General features: G+C 44.8%; 2 protein-coding genes across 4 annotated transcripts in view; one reads left to right on the forward strand and one right to left on the reverse strand.

Annotated features, from left to right (window-relative positions):
- On the forward strand, nt 1-5642 carry LOC113219850 (RNA polymerase II elongation factor ELL3). 3 transcript variants are annotated; one of them, XM_026447892.2, is made up of 11 exons: nt 1-1173; nt 1399-1434; nt 1789-1901; nt 2015-2216; nt 2324-2409; nt 2553-2628; nt 3191-3374; nt 3452-3494; nt 3618-3789; nt 4893-4937; nt 5023-5642. In XM_026447892.2, the coding sequence occupies exons 1-11, from the start codon at nt 1042-1044 to the stop codon at nt 5128-5130; spliced, it is 1197 nt and encodes a 398-aa protein (XP_026303677.1). In that variant the 5' UTR covers nt 1-1041; the 3' UTR covers nt 5131-5642. The 3 variants fall into 3 exon arrangements, with proteins under 3 accessions (XP_026303677.1, XP_026303676.1, XP_026303678.1); XM_026447891.2 differs by having other exon boundaries at nt 5020-5627; XM_026447893.2 differs by having other exon boundaries at nt 2577-2628; nt 5020-5627.
- Nucleotides 5643-16040, reverse strand: part of LOC111529489 (protein disulfide-isomerase A3) — a 25957-nt gene continuing 15559 nt past the window's right edge. Inside the window, exons 5-13 of the mRNA XM_026447890.2 lie at nt 15421-15550; nt 13071-13187; nt 12625-12750; nt 11762-11944; nt 10135-10243; nt 8780-8908; nt 8099-8178; nt 7848-7905; nt 5643-7145 (exon numbers count right to left, since the gene is read on the reverse strand). Of these exons, the coding sequence (XP_026303675.1) occupies nt 7032-7145; nt 7848-7905; nt 8099-8178; nt 8780-8908; nt 10135-10243; nt 11762-11944; nt 12625-12750; nt 13071-13187; nt 15421-15550 (1046 nt within the window). The 3' untranslated portion in view covers nt 5643-7031. The remainder of the gene's footprint in view (nt 7146-7847; nt 7906-8098; nt 8179-8779; nt 8909-10134; nt 10244-11761; nt 11945-12624; nt 12751-13070; nt 13188-15420; nt 15551-16040) is intronic.

Genomic DNA, 16040 nt, shown 5'->3' on the forward strand with positions numbered 1-16040 from the left:
TTTTGACAAATGTATAGGTAATTTTATTTGTGGTGGAGGACATTAAGGTTCCCTGGGATTGTGCAGGTCCAGGGATTTAACAGAGGGATCCTGGTTAGGAAACAGGACAACATGAAGGCTCTTGGGAAACAAAATCAAACAGGAACAAGTGGAAACACCAGGGGCTGGCCAGAGGTTGGTCCTGCGGTCTCACTGCACCAGGATCTGGCCCTCTGGAATGCCTGGCGACTTCATGGCAGCTCCTGGCCCTCCTCAGGGAGCGGTCTCACCACTCTGACGTATGTTTAGGCCACGAGATGAGACCTAGGACTGGGTTCTGGCTCTCTGCCCTGCAACTTTCCTGCCACTACCCGCGCCGTATCCCTGCCCACCAATGGGGAGCGCTCCAGTCGGTGACAGCCAACTTTCGCTGCTGCCACCACAACCGCAGGGCCCGATTACCTCTCCAGTCTGTTAGAAACCGGTTTCAGATCCGCGGTGGAACCGCGGGCGGGAAAAAGTCCAAGCGCTGTCTCGGGTGCCCCTTCGGGTCAGCCATCCTCTGGTCTCTGAGGCTCGGGGCTAACTGGGCGCGAACAGCTGAGCCGGCCTACCAATCAGGCCCTTTCTCGCGCCCCTCTGCGGCTGAAACCCTCAAAGGGTTGCAGTTTCAGCTTTCACTTAGAGACAGCAACTCCAAATTCAGGGTCGCTGGGGAAACTGAGGCAGGACTGGGGACTCTGGGTGAGAGGTCAGACGCTGGTCACGGACTCTTTCTCCCGAGAACTGCGGATAGCTCTTCCGATAGCCCAAAGCGACTCACGCAGATCCTAGAAGAGAGCGCCGAGGTCTGGGGGGTTGGCCCGGGAAAGCGAAGCGCCGCCCACGCGGCTGGGAAACCTCAGGGTGGTGCTGGTCGGAGGTGGGGCCAGGGGCGGGTTCCGGGCGGAGAGTGGGGCAGACGTGGGTTACCGGGTGTGCCAGCCAAACCTTGCACAGAGGAGGTGGCGGTGGTGGCCGTCGCCTGTGGCCCCCGTGCTGCTTGCACTCGAACTCTTCCCCATGGAGGAGCTCCAGGAGCCTCTGAGTGGACGGCGCCGGCTCTGTTTCACGCCAGCTGCCCGGACCAGCCTCTTACTGCTCAGGCTCAACGACGCTGCGCTGCGGGCGCTGCAAGAGTGTCAGCGGCAACAGGTACGGCCGGCTCCCTTCTTCTCTAGTCCCTGCCCCTGGGAACCTTGGGCCTCAGCCGGCGACCCTGGAGAAGGTGCAGGGGAGAGGGAGCGGCATCCGCAAGCTCTGGCCTCCCCACCTCTCCAAGTGAAGCCCGCTAGGCAGGTGATCCCGGGCTCCGGACCCCAGATCCTGGGGATACCGCTTCACCTGCGCTCAATGGTCACATCTTCGCTCTCCCTGCAGGTACGGCCGGTGATTGCTTTCCAAGGCCACCGAGGGGTAAGTGCGAGCTCAGGGTGTGTGAGCGAGGTGAGGGCGAGGGAGCATAAACGTGGGCTGGAGGTGGAAGGTGTGGTCGGGGCCGGAGGCTGCGAGTGGTCACGGTCTGAGGTATTTCCGAGAACTGAACTCCAAGTGGGGCGAGGAGGCTGCTGGGGTTGTCCCAGGGGGCTGTGGTTGAGGGGACTGTGCTGTTTCAGCCTCCTGGGGAACTCAGGCCCAGCTGCACCTGGTGTGCTAACGAGCCCTATGGGGCCCGTCTTAGTCTTACTTAGGCTGGCTCCCGGAGGAGTGGCGGCGGCAGGAGGGGGAGGGGCTGACTTCATGGGGCTTACCGTCTCCTTCCACCTCCAGTATCTGAGGCTCCCAGGCCCTGGCTGGTCCTGCCTCTTCTCCTTCATAGTGTCCCAGTGTTGCCAGGAGGGCGCTGGTGGTAGCTTGGACCTTGTGTGCCAACGCTTCGTCAGGTAAGGGGGAACAGGTAGCAGGCAACAAAGGGTTTGTGGAAAGTGGGGGAGGGAAATGTAGAGAGGTGCTTAAGAGCTCACCCCCCTATTTTTTTTCCACCACCCCTTTCCAGGTCTGGGTCTAACCGCCTCCACTGCCTGGGCTCACTCAGGGAGCGCCTCATTATTTGGGCAGCCATGGATTCTATCCCAGCCCCATTATCAGTTCAGGGACACAACCTGCCTGAAGATGCCAGACATCCTGAGAGTTGGCAGAACACAGGAAACTATTCTGAAGCAGATGTAGTATCACAGCCACAGATAGCACTAGAGGAGGTGAGGCCAGAAACTGCAGGGAGTTGTGATAAGGTGGGGCAAAGCCTGAAGTCCAAGGTATCCCAGTACTCCAGGGAACCAAGTGCTCCTGCCACTTTCCCCACCAGGTGTCAGTGTCAGATCCACTGGCAAGCAACCAAGGACAGTCACTCCCAGGATCCTCAAGGGAGCACGTGGCACAGTGGGAAGTGAGGTACTTGGGATGGGGTGGGACTAACATGGGAAGCTTTGGCATTGTCTTCCTTTCTAATCTCCACTCTTAAATGTTGTAATAAAAGATCCAGTTCCACCTCCTACCCTGGTCTTCATCTGTCCCATTCCCTGAAAATATCCTAGAAACCAGACCCATCTTCCAAACAGAGAACCTGTTCAGGCGCTGCCTTCCTCTGCCAGCCGGAAACGTCTGGACAAGGTAAGTTATAATGGCAAGGGCTTTTCTTTCTTTCTTTTTTTTTTTTTTTTGTAACATTGATACAATGAAACAGTGGCAAAGACTATTTTGAGGAGCACTTTTAGTCAAGCAAAAACTTAGAAATTGGAAGCTCATTATATAGGAGGAATTTTTTTAGAGACAAGGTCTCTCTGTTCCCCAGGCTGGAGACTCCTGGGTTCAAGTCATCCTTCTTTTTTTTCTTCTTAGTCTCACTCTGTCACCCAGGCTAGAGTGTTGTGGTATGATCACAGCTCACCACAGCCTTGAACTTCTGGGCTCAAGTGATTCTCCCTCTTCAGTTGGTGTGTGCCACCACACCAGGCTCATTTTCTGATTTTTTTGCAGAGATAGATAGGGTCTCACTATGTTACCCAGACTAGTCTTGAAATCTTGTGTTCAAGCGATTTCCCCACCTCAGCCTCTGAAACAGTTGGGATTACAGGTATGAGTCACTGTGCCCAGCCTAGGAGGAATTCTTGAGAAAAGAACATATTTAGGAAGCTCTTGGCTGTTTATGTCACACAGATATTTTCCTCAACAGAAACGTTCAGTGCCTGTGGCCACTGTAGAACTAGAAGAAAAGAGGTTCAGAACTCTGCCTTTAGCGCCAAGCCCCCTACAAGGCCTGACCAATCAGGATTTACAAGAGGGAGAAGATTGGGAGCAAGAAGATAAAGATGAGGACATGGACCCCAGATTAGAACGCAGTTCCTCAGTTCAAGAAGGTGAGTTAATGAGAGGAGGGTAAAAATGCCAGTGGAAAAGACTTATAATCACTTGTGTTTTCTTGATTCCTTCCTAGATTCTGAATCCCCAAGCCCAGAAGATGTACCAGACTACCTCCTGTGAGTTCCCTTGCTTTTTCCAATTTCATGAAGCCTTGTGCATATATTAAGATACACTTCCTGGAAGCTGAGGGCTTTTCAGGGGCAATGAAATTGAAGGTGACAGCTCTCTGCTCCTGGCAGGCAATACAGGGCCATCCGCAGTGCAGAACAGCAACATGCCTATGAGCAGGACTTTGAGACAGATTATGCTGAATACCGCATCCTGCATGCCCGTGTTGGGACTGCAAGCCAAAGGTTCATAGAGCTGGGAGCAGAGATTAAAAGAGTTCAGCGAGGAACTCCAGAATACAAGGTAAGGACAGGACCCAGCCTGGCTTTCCAACTCTACTGGCCATTAACCCCCTGCTAACCACCCATATGCCTGTGTTCATAAAGTGACTAAGCAAAGTGACAAGGAAACCTGTTTGAAGGGAAAAATTAGTCTGTATCATTGTATCACTCAGTAGAATGAGAAGGGAAGTTACTGCTCTTTTTTGTGACAGTCTAGCTCTGTCTCTCAGGCACAATCTTGGCTCACTGCAACCTCCACCTCTTAGGCTAAAGCAATTCTCATGCCTCAGCTTTCCAAACAGCTGGGATTATAGGTAGGTGCCACCATGCCCAGCTAATTTTTGTTTTAGTAGAGACAGGGTTTCACCATGTTGGCCAGGCTGGTCTTGAACTCCTGACCTCAAGTGATCCACCCACCTCAGCCTCCCAAAGTGCTGGGATTACAGGTGTCAGCCACTGCACCTGGCCCCTCTCTCTTTTTTCTTTTTGAGATGGAGTCACTTCGCCCAGGCTGGAGTGCAGTGGCACCATCTCGGCTCACTGCAAGCTACGCCTCCTGGGTTCACGCCATTCTCCTGCCTCAGCCTCCCGAGTAGCTGGGACTACAGGCGCCTGCCACCACGCCCGGCTAATTTTTTTGTATTTTTTAGTAGAGACGGGTTTCACTGTCTTAGCCAGGATGGTCTCTATCTCCTGACCTCATGATCTGCCCACCTTGGCCACCCAAAGTGCTGGGATTACAGGTGTGAGCCACCGTCCCTGGCCACCCCTCTCTTTATTTCTTTTTTTTTTTTTTTGAGACGGAGTCTCGCTCTGTCGCCCAGGCTGGAGTGCAGTGGCCGGATCTCAGCTCACTGCAAGCTCCGCCTCCCGGGTCCACGCCATTCTCCTGCCTCAGCCTCCCGAGTAGCTGGGACTACAGGCGCCAGCCACCTCGCCCGGCTAGCTTTTTGTATTTTTTAGTAGAGACGGGGTTTCACTGTGTTAGCCAGGATGGTCTCGAACTCCTGACCTCGTGATCCGCCCATCTTGGCCTCCCAAAGTGCTGGGATTACAGGCTTGAGCCACCACGCCTGGCTCTTTATTTCTTAATGTTGAACTCAGTGCTAGTATTTTCTGTTTCAGGTGCTGGAAGAACAGATAGTCCAGGAATATAAAAAGTTCAGGAAGGTAAGACAAGGTCGGGGAATGGAAGCAAGCAAGGTAGAAATGAGAATTTTTACTTTTTGACATGGATGCTTTTTCTCTGCAGCAGTACCCAGGTTACAGAGAAGAAAAGCGTCGCTGTGAGTACCTTCACCAGAAATTGTCCCACATTAAAGGTCTCATCCTGGAGTTTGAGGAAAAGAACAGGGGCAGCTGAAGTTATCAAGGGAGTTCTTGAGCCTCTGCTTAGTGAAACACGAAGGAACAAAGCAGCTGTAAACTAAATAGAATGCAACTATCTGCTTTTCTTATGCTGACCACTGGAGTCCATGGTGGCAAGTAGAGAGTTGCTCTAGCTTCCTGAGGTTTGGTTTTCATTGTTAATTTTTGGGGTGTGGGCACTGTGCAAAGACTCCATAGCTATGCCTAGGAGTTTAGGAAAAGTGACAGAGTCTTGGCTGTTTCACCTTTAGTTCAGCCAAGTCATTTTCAAGTCCTGAGAAATGACATCATCTTCAGGATAAGATAATGAGGACATTAGACAAACCAAACTAAGTGAATTTAGTCTGGTAGCCTCCCTAAGGAAACAGTAATAATAACTTTTGGTAAGAGCTAAAATAACTTGTAGCATACCTAGATATAATGGGAAAGGGCCTGGGTGTTACCCACGTACTGCAAATGAACTTTTTCACCAACATGGCTAAAAAATTAAAACTGACTGCTTCTGTGTCCTTTGTACAAGTTTATATGTTTTCCTTAAATCTTCCAAGGCAGGTGGTTCTTAACCCTGCCTTCACATCTGAGCCACTTTTGGGGCTCTCTAAACAATTAGATCCCTGGACCCCAGCCCAGATGTTATGAGTTAGAATCTCCAAGATTATGGTTTAGACATCTTTTACTTTTTCCAAGCTCTGTGTGTGACCAAGATACATACTTTGCTGTAAGGCTCTACCAAATTCATCTTAAAATTGACAGCTACATACTGTAATTATATAGTAGGAAGAAAATTCTTTTCTGAACATAGGAGTTCCTAGGATCACCTAAAGTAGGGCTCCTACCTCGAATTATCCAGTGACTGAAAACTATAACTGGGCAGGATTTGAATTTACCTACAAAAGGAGATAAATGGTTTAGTTGGACAAAAGATCACGCTTCAGTCCTTTCTGTTCCTCATTGTTACAAAAGAAAGTGGACGCTTTACTCATAACTAGGAATGATACTGCCTTTCCCAGTTCTCCTGAAGGGGGAGGTTAAAGGGCCACACCCTAGGCTTTGGGAGATAGAACTGCACCCAACAGTGTCAGCAATTCCTGAAACAACTTGGATGAAACCTCGTGATGCCACACCCTTGACAGGGCATTTCTGGGCAGAGAACAGTCCTTGGGAGGTATAAATATGCAGTAAGCTTAGCTGCATGGCAAGGATAAACAGGAACCCATCCTTAGGGCATGGACAGCCTAACAGAAAGGCCCTTCACCTGTTCTAATCACCAGGGTAGGCCTGGGCAATAAACATGTAAGGAGAGAAAGAGATAATAAATTTTGAAAGAATTTTGAGGTGATTATGGACCCAGTCAGTCAGTCTACAGCCGCAGTGATCAGTATGGTGGCAACTGTATTGCTATTTAAATTAATGAAGACTAAAAATGTAGTTTCTAGCCATATTTCAGATGCTCCATAGCTACCTGTACTGAACAGTGTAGATTACAGAGCATTTCCATCACTGAGGAAAGCTCTATTGAACAGTCATAGTGTGCAGAGAACACCTGGTTCTCAATCTTGTGGAAAATAAGACAGTTTAAAGGGGTCTCATTTATTGTCACTGTTCCAAATGTACAAAAAAAATTAGAAAATACCCCCAACTCAACCCCACCCCCAAAACATTTCCCCCAACACAAATAATTTTTCCCAAAACCACAAACATAAACTGGTCCTGGTATTTCCATAAACAGTGCAGCTAAGAAACAGTTTAGAGAAAATTTAACAGGATTCAGATTATATCCATTCTGTCCTCTCAGCCCTGAGAGGTAATAATTCCCATATGGGTCTCAGTCCTCCCTAATGGTTTTCCCATCTCTGGTGGAAGAGTCCTTTTACAAAGTGGCGTTTGGCTACTGCTTTAGAGATCCTCCTGTGCCTTCTTCTTCTTCTTGGGTTTTTCTTCTTGAATTACAGGGGGGTTTGTAGCTTCTCGTTGTAGATAGCTAATAAAATCACTTAATTCACGGCCACCCTGAAAACAGAAAGATTACCTTAAAAATGTAACTTTTTAAATAACCCTGATCTGCTCCAAACAGGAAGACTTTTGAGTTTGTAAAAGCCCATTAGCAGCCACATATACTGACCATGAGAGTTTAAACAGTTTTTAGTTAAATAAACCCAATTAGCCTGGAGTGGTGGCTCACGCCTGTAATCCCAGCACTTTGGGAGGCCAAGGTGGGCAGATCACCTGAGGTCAGGAGTTCAAGACCAGCCTGACCAACATGAAGAAACCCCATCTCTACTAAAAATACAAATTAGCGGGGGGAGGGATTGCATTGGGAGTTATACCTGATGTAAATGACAAGTTGATGGGTGCAGCACACCAACATGGCACAAGTATACATATGTAACAAACCTGCATGTTATGCACATGTACCCTAGAACTTAAAGTATAATTAAAAAAAAAAATACAAATTAGCCAGGGTGGTGGCACATGCCTGTAATCCCAGCTACTTGGGAGGCTGAGACAGGAGAATCGCTTGAACCTGGGGGGTGGAGGTTGCGGTGAGCCGAGATCACGCCATTATACTCCAGCCTGGGCAACAAGAGCGAAACTCCGTCTCAAAAATAAACAAAAATAAGTAAATAAACCAACCCAATTAAAGAACTATGTTTAAGAGTGTGTGTTTATGTCTGTGTATGTATTTGTGGGGCTATGGGACAATTCACTTACTTCATATTTCTTTGGATTTAGCTTCTTGTTGGCTGGAGAGAAGTATATGGTAGGAAAACTGGGGAAAGAAACATTTATTAATTTGAAGCAATTATGTGGGCTTATGTGCAGAACTCTTAAGCCAAGAAGGAATCAGTGGTTCTGCCTTCAACTGGAATATGAAGACTATGTCTAGTAATGATTTCCTGGTGGTTACAAGCTTTATGCCAATCAATTGCCTAGACGCTTTTGTTAATTTTTAATCCACTTACCCTCTGACTTCATACGGAGAAGGCACGTCATTGGCTGTGGCATCCATCTTGGCTATGACGATATTTGGGTCTTTGCTGAGCTGTTAATAAAACAGGTTAAATGTTTACATTTCAAGTTTTCAGTGACAGAGGGACACTTAAGTCAACTCAAGACTTAAAACAATCTCATTCTTCAAACACTAAAAATACAAAAATTAGCCGGGTGTGGTGGTGCGCTGTAATTCCAGCAGATAAATTGCTGTTCAGGTGGGAAGAGTGCTTTGCAGATGGTAGTACCTCACTTTCCACAAGCTTCCCTTTTTTCTCTTGTATTAAGACTACATCTTGCCACCTTCAAATTTACCTGGTCTAAATAAAACATTACATGGGCTAAGTCAAATGTTTTAAGATGAAGAACCATATGGATTCATGTAAGCCATTACCAAAATTCAGAAGTTCTTAGATATTTTGAACTATTACCATCTAGATTGAGCCTGAGGAATGGAATGTTCAAAAGTGGGTATCTCAGGCACTGCACAGGCTGGAGCACTAGGGGGCAGTCAAGAGAAAGTGAGTAAACAGCAAGTAATTGGGAAAAAAATCTACCAGTACTTAGGAACCAAGCAAATGAGCCAATGCTGAATACATATATAAACTTTGCTCCCGCTCAAATGTTATCCTCAGAATAGGATTCACACTTACCTTCTCTCCAAGTTCTTTATACTTGGGCTCCAGATTCTTACAGTGACCACACCAAGGAGCATAAAATTCAATCAGTACATCTTTATTTTCATTATTCACTATTTCATCAAAATTCTCTGCTACAACTACCTGGAAAACACAGAAGAATCTCTAGTTGGTAAGGTAACATAAAAAAATAAATTCACAAGCTGTATTTGTTCCTAGACCCAATCCCTCTCTAATTTGATGTGTTACCACGGAAAATAAGTCATGGAAACCCAAATCACATTTACAGATTAAAGATGTTGTCATTCACTAGATACCAACTCGTTCCTTTGTCTGTCACCTGTCAAACTATGTTCAGGAAGTTACAGGACATAGAAGTGCTACCCAACCGTTCCTTAAAATAATTTCAAGCCAGGCTTGGTGGCACATGCCTGCAGTCCAAGCTACTCAGAAGGCTGAGGCAACTGAGTAAGACCACATCTCTATAAAAAAATTCAAAGTAACACACTGTTCTTAGAGGTTGCTCTATCCTCAAGAGTAACTTAGCCCAATATAAATTTCATCACAAAATTCTATGCAGGCTTTATACTCTTGCCCCTACCAAGCATTATGAGCCCTGCCAATGTTTTTTTTTTTTTTTGAGATGGAGTTTCACTCTTGTCGCCCAGGCTGGAGTGCAGTGGCATAATCTCGACTCACTGCAACCTCTGCTTCCCAGGTTCAAGCGATTCTCCTGCCTCAGCCTCCCGAGTAGCTGGGAACACAGGCACCCGCCACCACACCTGGCTGATTTTTTTTTTTGAGATGGAGTCTTGCTCTGTCACCCAGGCTGGAGTGCAGTGGCCGGATTTCAGCTCACTGCAAGCTCCGCCTCCCGGGTTTACGCCATTCTCCTGCCTCAGCCTCCCAAGTAGCTGGGACTACAGGCGCCAGCCACCTCGCCCGGCTAGCTTTTTGTATTTTTTTTAGTAGAGACGGGGTTTCACCATGTTAGCCAGGATGGTCTCGAACTCCTGACGTCGTGATCTGCCCGTCTCGGCCTCCCAAAGTGCTGGGATTACAGGCTTGAGCCACCGCGCCCGGCCTCTAATTTTTTTGTATTTTTAGTAGAGTCGGGGTTTCACCATGTTGGGCAGGCTGATCTCGAACTCTCAACCTCATGATCTGCCTGCCTCGGCCTCCCAAAGTGCTGGGATTACAGGCATGAGCCATCGCTTGGCCTGCCAATGCTTGTTTTATGACTCAGGGAATAAGGACAAAAAAAAAAAAAGAGATGGCCAACAAAGTCTTCATTTAGACCCCACAGTTTTAGAACAAAGAAATGAGGAGAGGCAATTGCTCACAGCTTGATGAGGCTGTCAGTACCTCACCTTTACAGGCCCATCATTGCTCTCTGGGATAGGTTCAGACTTCAGGTATCTCTTCAGATTGCCATCAAAGTAATCCTGCAGGAACCTCTCCAGAGCCTTCCCATCACGCCTACAATTGGAAAACAAGGGTAAGGCTTGTTAATCTATTCCCACCACTGAGAAAATTATAGCAATTGCTTTGAACAGTTACTATGTATTTTAGCTTTTCAAGGCTAAAAAAGAGGGGAACTCTTATCTCTCAATATGCAGAACTACAGACTGAAGAAACAAACCGTTCCTTTTATTTCTAATACGTTCTTTGTGGATTTCAAAGTTCAGAGAAAGAATCATTGGTCTGCTAGAGATTCATTTTTGTAAAAGAACCAGGTCTTATCGCTCTGCAGGATAGTGTGTGTTTACAGTATTTCATTTTATTGACTGTCTCACAAGGAATATTTTCTCTTGTCTCAATCTCCCAAAATCTCAGAAAGTGAGGGTAAAAATTGTTTCTGGGGTCTTAAGATCTTCCTGATTCTGAGTTTACTTTAGACCCATGTGGTATTTCAAAAAGAAAATATATTCTGTAGGGATGAGTGGGGAATGGTTTGGTTTGAAATTACATCAGTATCAATGAGGCTGTTCAATCTTTTTTTGGATTTTTCAATTTTTTAGAGACAGAGTCTGGCTATGTTGCCCAGGATGGCCTCAAACTCATGGGCTCAAGTGATCTTCCTGCTTCAGCCTCCCAAAGTGCTGGGATTATAGGTGTGAGCCACCACATCTGGCCCAAAGGAGGTTGTCCAATCTTATCTTTTTTTATTTTTTTGAGACACAGTCTTGCTCTGTCACCCAGGCTGGAGAACAGTGGCGTGATCTCGGCTCACTGCAACCTCTGCCTCCCGGGTTCAAGTGATTCTGGTGCCTCAGCCTCCCTAGTAGCTGGAATTACAGGTGCACACCATCACACCCGGCTAATTTTTGTGTTTTTAATAGAGACGGGGGTTTCACCATGTGGGCCAGGCTGGTCTCGAACTCCTGACCTCAAGTGATCCACATACCTTGGCCTCCCAAAGTGCTAGGATTACAGGTGTGAGTCACTATGCTCAGCCTTTATCTGCAATTAATAATGACCAAGTGGAATTATGTAAGAATTCCAACCTGCCATCCTTTCATTAGTTTTCAGAATTCATTAAGGATCATAATCCTTAAAGTATCTATATGTATTTATTTTTATTTATTTATTTATTTTTTTGAGACGGAGTTTCGCTCTTTTTGCCCAGGCTGGAGTGCAATGGTACGATCTTGGCTCACGGAAACCTCTGCCTCCCAGGTTCAAGCGATTCTCCTGCCTCAGCCTCCCAAGTAGCTAGGATTACAGGGATGCACCACTGTGTCTGGCTAATTTTTGTATTTTTAGTAGAGACGGGGTTTCTCTATGTTGGTCAGGCTGGTCTCAAACTCCCGACCTTAGGTGATCCACCATGCCTGGCCTAAAGTATCTATATTTAAATTGAGAAAAACAACAGTCATAGGTCTTGATTAAAAGACCTATCTTTACATTCCAGGGTTATTGTTCTTCAGAAATCCTTTGTAGTATAAAAGGCTTTAATAAATGCCTTGGAGAATCAAAGCCCAACTAGCAACTCACGAGAACTCCTCCTGCATGACAAACTTCTCTCCTTTAGCAGTTCTGATAGCAACAACAGGAATCTCTCCAGCAGTGCTCTCCAAGCCAAAATCAGAAAGTTCATGGCTAAAGGTTTTGCGGCTAGCTACAGCAAAGTTGAGTTTGTGCCCAGCATCCAGGAATTTCTTTGCCACCATCATTACCCTGTGGGAAACAAGAGACATTTGTGTCAAGACTATACAGGGTGGTCAAGCACTTTTGAAACTAAGAAGCAAGTGACTGGAAAGCAAAGACTAAATTCTATAGTTCTAGCCTTCTGGAATCAGTCTGAACAGTCTGAGCTCCTGGGCCCTGACACATATAACTTCAATGCCTAACTGAACTTCACTGGCAAATTGGTGATGCCCAATCAACTGGTGCATTCCTGCTAAATCATCCTGTAATATACAAATGAAATCTGTTTTAGGCATAATGACTGATCTGAAAAGAAGATTTGTAAAGGTAAAATGCACTGAGAGTCTAAATGTGTAAGTAAGCACAATGTTTAAGTGCATTTTATATCAAATTTCCACCTTCTACTTAGAGTCACTGTGTCACAAAGCAAAGAAACACCTACAAAATACATGCCCAATAGATTTTGAAAACAGTTTATGTTATTTGTCCTAGGGCTTCAAATGTAGTTTTTGGAAGCCATATGTTCCCATTCTTTCCTGCTCTTATACCACACATGGTAACAGGACAGCAATTTTAATTTTTTTTTTTTTTACAGCTTAAGGAACCATTTATTGTTTTACAGATTCTTAAGGAAACAACAAGATAGTTAGACGGGACTGTTTATACATTGGGTAAACTTGTCCATGTGGGAAAAACATAATTCTTATTACCTGTTTCTCCAGTAGTTGGAACCTTTAGCATTCTTTTCATAGTCCACATCATAGTAAGCAATAAGTAAGTCCTTGCCCTGTATCAAATCTTTATTGTCTTCTGTTATGTGAGGACAGATACCGAAACTGAAATGAAATAATCCATTATCAACTGGCTTGGCAAGTTTTTAGCTATATCATAAAGTTGCCACAAAGTAACTGATAGCATTTATGAAGGAAAGAGATTTTCAACATTTAGGAAAAGTACTGAGCAATATATACCTTACAGGATGACAACAGGAGTTCTAACACCCATACATTACAGCTTTAATATAAACTCAAACTATTATTGTTACAATCCCCCCGAATAGACCATTTAAGCCAAAATGTAGTTCTGCTTAATAACTGAGGTAAACAAACTAAAATCAAGCAAATAAATCCCAGACAAGATACAAAGAAGTACTCACATGTTTTCCTGGATGAACTTTTTAATTTTGCCACTGGTCATTTTTTGCTCTGTATATGCCACAGTCTTGTCCTCAAACTTGTTAGTCAGATGTGAAGGACGAAATAAGATGATACCCCTTAAAAAAAAAAGTCTCAGTAGGCAGATAGCAGAAGAACTGTCTCCCCCCTTTTTTTTTTTTTTTTTTGAGATAGGGTTTCACTCTGTTGCTCAGACTGGAGTGCAGTGGTATGATCATGGCTCACTGTAGCCTTGAACTCCCAGGCTCAAGTGATCCTCCCACCTCAGCTGCCCAAATAGCTGAGAACACAGGTGTGCACCACCATGCACAACTAATTTTTTATTTTTTAAAATTCTTATAGAGATGGGGGTCTCACCATGTTACCAAGGCTGGTCTTGAACTCCCAGGCTCAAGTGATCCTCCCATCTCGGCCTCCAAAAATGCTGGGATTACAGGCAGAGCCCCCATGTTTCATGTAATGCTCAGACGATTACTTTTGCTGCCACTTTTAACTAGCAATATCTAAGCACATAAGGACTTTTTTCTAGTACCACAGATTCAGCAACATGACATTCTCATTAACACTAAGATGCTAACCACCTTAACCTTAAATGCAATAATTGGGTATAGGGTTTAATACATTTTGGGTTGGAAAATTAAGAGAACGTGGTTCTAATCATAGTTCCCCAACTAATTCCAAACACATTAGACCAGGTCTCAATTTAATCCTTCTGGTCTTCAGCTTTTTCATTATCTCAAAAGGGGGTTAGAGTAGAGTTTCAAACCTTTAGAAACAATAGCAGGCTGGGTGTGGTGGCTCACGCCTGTAATCCCAACACTTTGGGAGCCTGAGGCAGACAGATCACCAAAGGTCAGGAGTTTGAGACCAGTCTGGTCAATATGATGAAACCCTGTCTCTACTAAAAACACAAAAATTAGCCAGGTGTGGTGGTGCACACCTGTAATCCCAGCTACTTAGGAGGCTGAGGCAGGAGAATCACTTGAACCCAGGAGGCGGAGGTTGTAGTGAGCCGAGATCATACCACTGCACTCCAGCCTGGGCAACAAGGGTGAGACTCCGTCTGAAAAAAATAAAGAAAAAACCCTCAAACTTACTCTAAATCTTCTCCTTTTCACACATGGTTAGTGACTATTGTCTACATTTTTTATACTCACTCCTTCCTATCCATTGCCACTAATGCTGTTGACCGAGTTTAGACTCTCACATGTCATCCTCAGTTTAGAGTCTCCTTATAATCCTTAGAATTCTCCTTAGAATCCTTTGAATGCCTTTCACCACTCCCCCTTCAAACCATTATCATGTGGTTGCCAGTGACTTCTTCACAAATTTAACCCATTTATGTGGGAGGTTGTAAATTGTTTTTGTGAAAGATCAGACCTTGGCAATGACCTTGAGCAGGAGGCTATAACTCCCACAAGCTTAGTATTCCAACAACAGAACACTAAGCATTACTCCCCAGCCCAGAGTCTTTCAATGGCTCTTAAATGTCTAAAAGATAAAATCTAAGCTCTTTTGTATGGCACTTAAAATTTATAATTTGGTCTCTGCTTAATACTCCAATCTTATCTTTCATAATCTCAATCACAAACAATACTCCAGCAGTACTATGGGCCCCAACATGCCTAGGCTATCTTACATTTCAAGGCCTTCACTCCTGGTGCTCTATCTGGAATAATTTTTATTTCAAAGGCCATAACCTTCCAGAAAAAAACTCATCCTTCAAGAGTCACCCCCTCTATGAATTTTTCTGATATTATCCCCCTACCCCAAAAGAAGAAAAACAATCACTCCGTCTTTTGTATTTCCAACCTCTCTGTATACAGTTCTATATATACTTATACTTTCATTTTTACATATGTTCATGTATACAATCTCCCTTTACTAGATAGAGGGTTGTTCCTTGAAGGCAGCAATAGTTTCCGGCATGTAGCGTAATGCCTTGAAAGTACTCAATAAACCCTTGGGAAAAATTAGGTATAAAAATGACCAATTCAGATTGGTGCGGTGGCTCATGCCTGCAATCTCAGCACTTTGGGAGGCCAAGGAATTTGAGACCAGCCTGGGCAATATGATGAAACCCTGTCTCTACTAAAAATACAAAAATTAGCCAGGTGTGGTGGCACGTGCCGGTACTCCCAGCTACTCAGGAGGTTGAGGCGCAAGAATCGTTCGAACATGGGAGGCGGAGGTTGCAGTGAGCAGAGATCGCATCACTGCACTCCAGCCTGGGTGACAGAGTGAAACCCTGTTCCAATCAATCAATCAGTCAATCAATCACACCAGTTCACACAATAATACTTGGTCCGGAGATTCAACTCAGTCACTTACTCTCCATTATCATCATACTCGTTCACCAGAGACTTAACATTCGTATGTGCAAATCGGTAGTTATCCCTCAAGTTGCTGGCTGCTTTTAGGAACTCAGAGTGAGCTTCACTGAACAAATCATCGAAAAAACCTATACAGAAAATATTAAACACAAGGAAGAAGCAATAAGTGCTGATAGATATTCCAAACCATAAACGTCTATTTTTCAAGAGTTTCATTCTACTTTGAGGACTGGGTCTGCTTTGTCATGACTACCTCAGACAGGCACAATATTTAGGATGAGAATTTTCCCTCTACCCTTTACGGACACACTTCTTGAGAGAGCCAAGGGAGAAAATTTGTCAGTGTTCAAGTCTTCATTCTACTTTCCCATAATTGAACAAATTTGGGCAAATTGCTTAACTTAAGAGTTTCAGGGACTATCTGAGGTATCAGAAGGATTAAGACGATACGTTAAAATAAACTGTAAACCACTTCACCCAATTTTTTTCTTTCTCTATATTTGTCTTTAGTACTACTCATTTAGAAAAGTGACTAAAACATAAATGTTTAATGAATACATGCTAACTCCTTGTAAAATATAAAGAATCAGTAAAATTTAGATGATAAAAAGTGGCTTT

This window comes from Piliocolobus tephrosceles, unplaced genomic scaffold (genome assembly GCF_002776525.5).
Source record: "Piliocolobus tephrosceles isolate RC106 unplaced genomic scaffold, ASM277652v3 unscaffolded_109, whole genome shotgun sequence".
In the NCBI taxonomy this organism is placed as follows: domain Eukaryota; kingdom Metazoa; phylum Chordata; class Mammalia; order Primates; family Cercopithecidae; genus Piliocolobus; species Piliocolobus tephrosceles.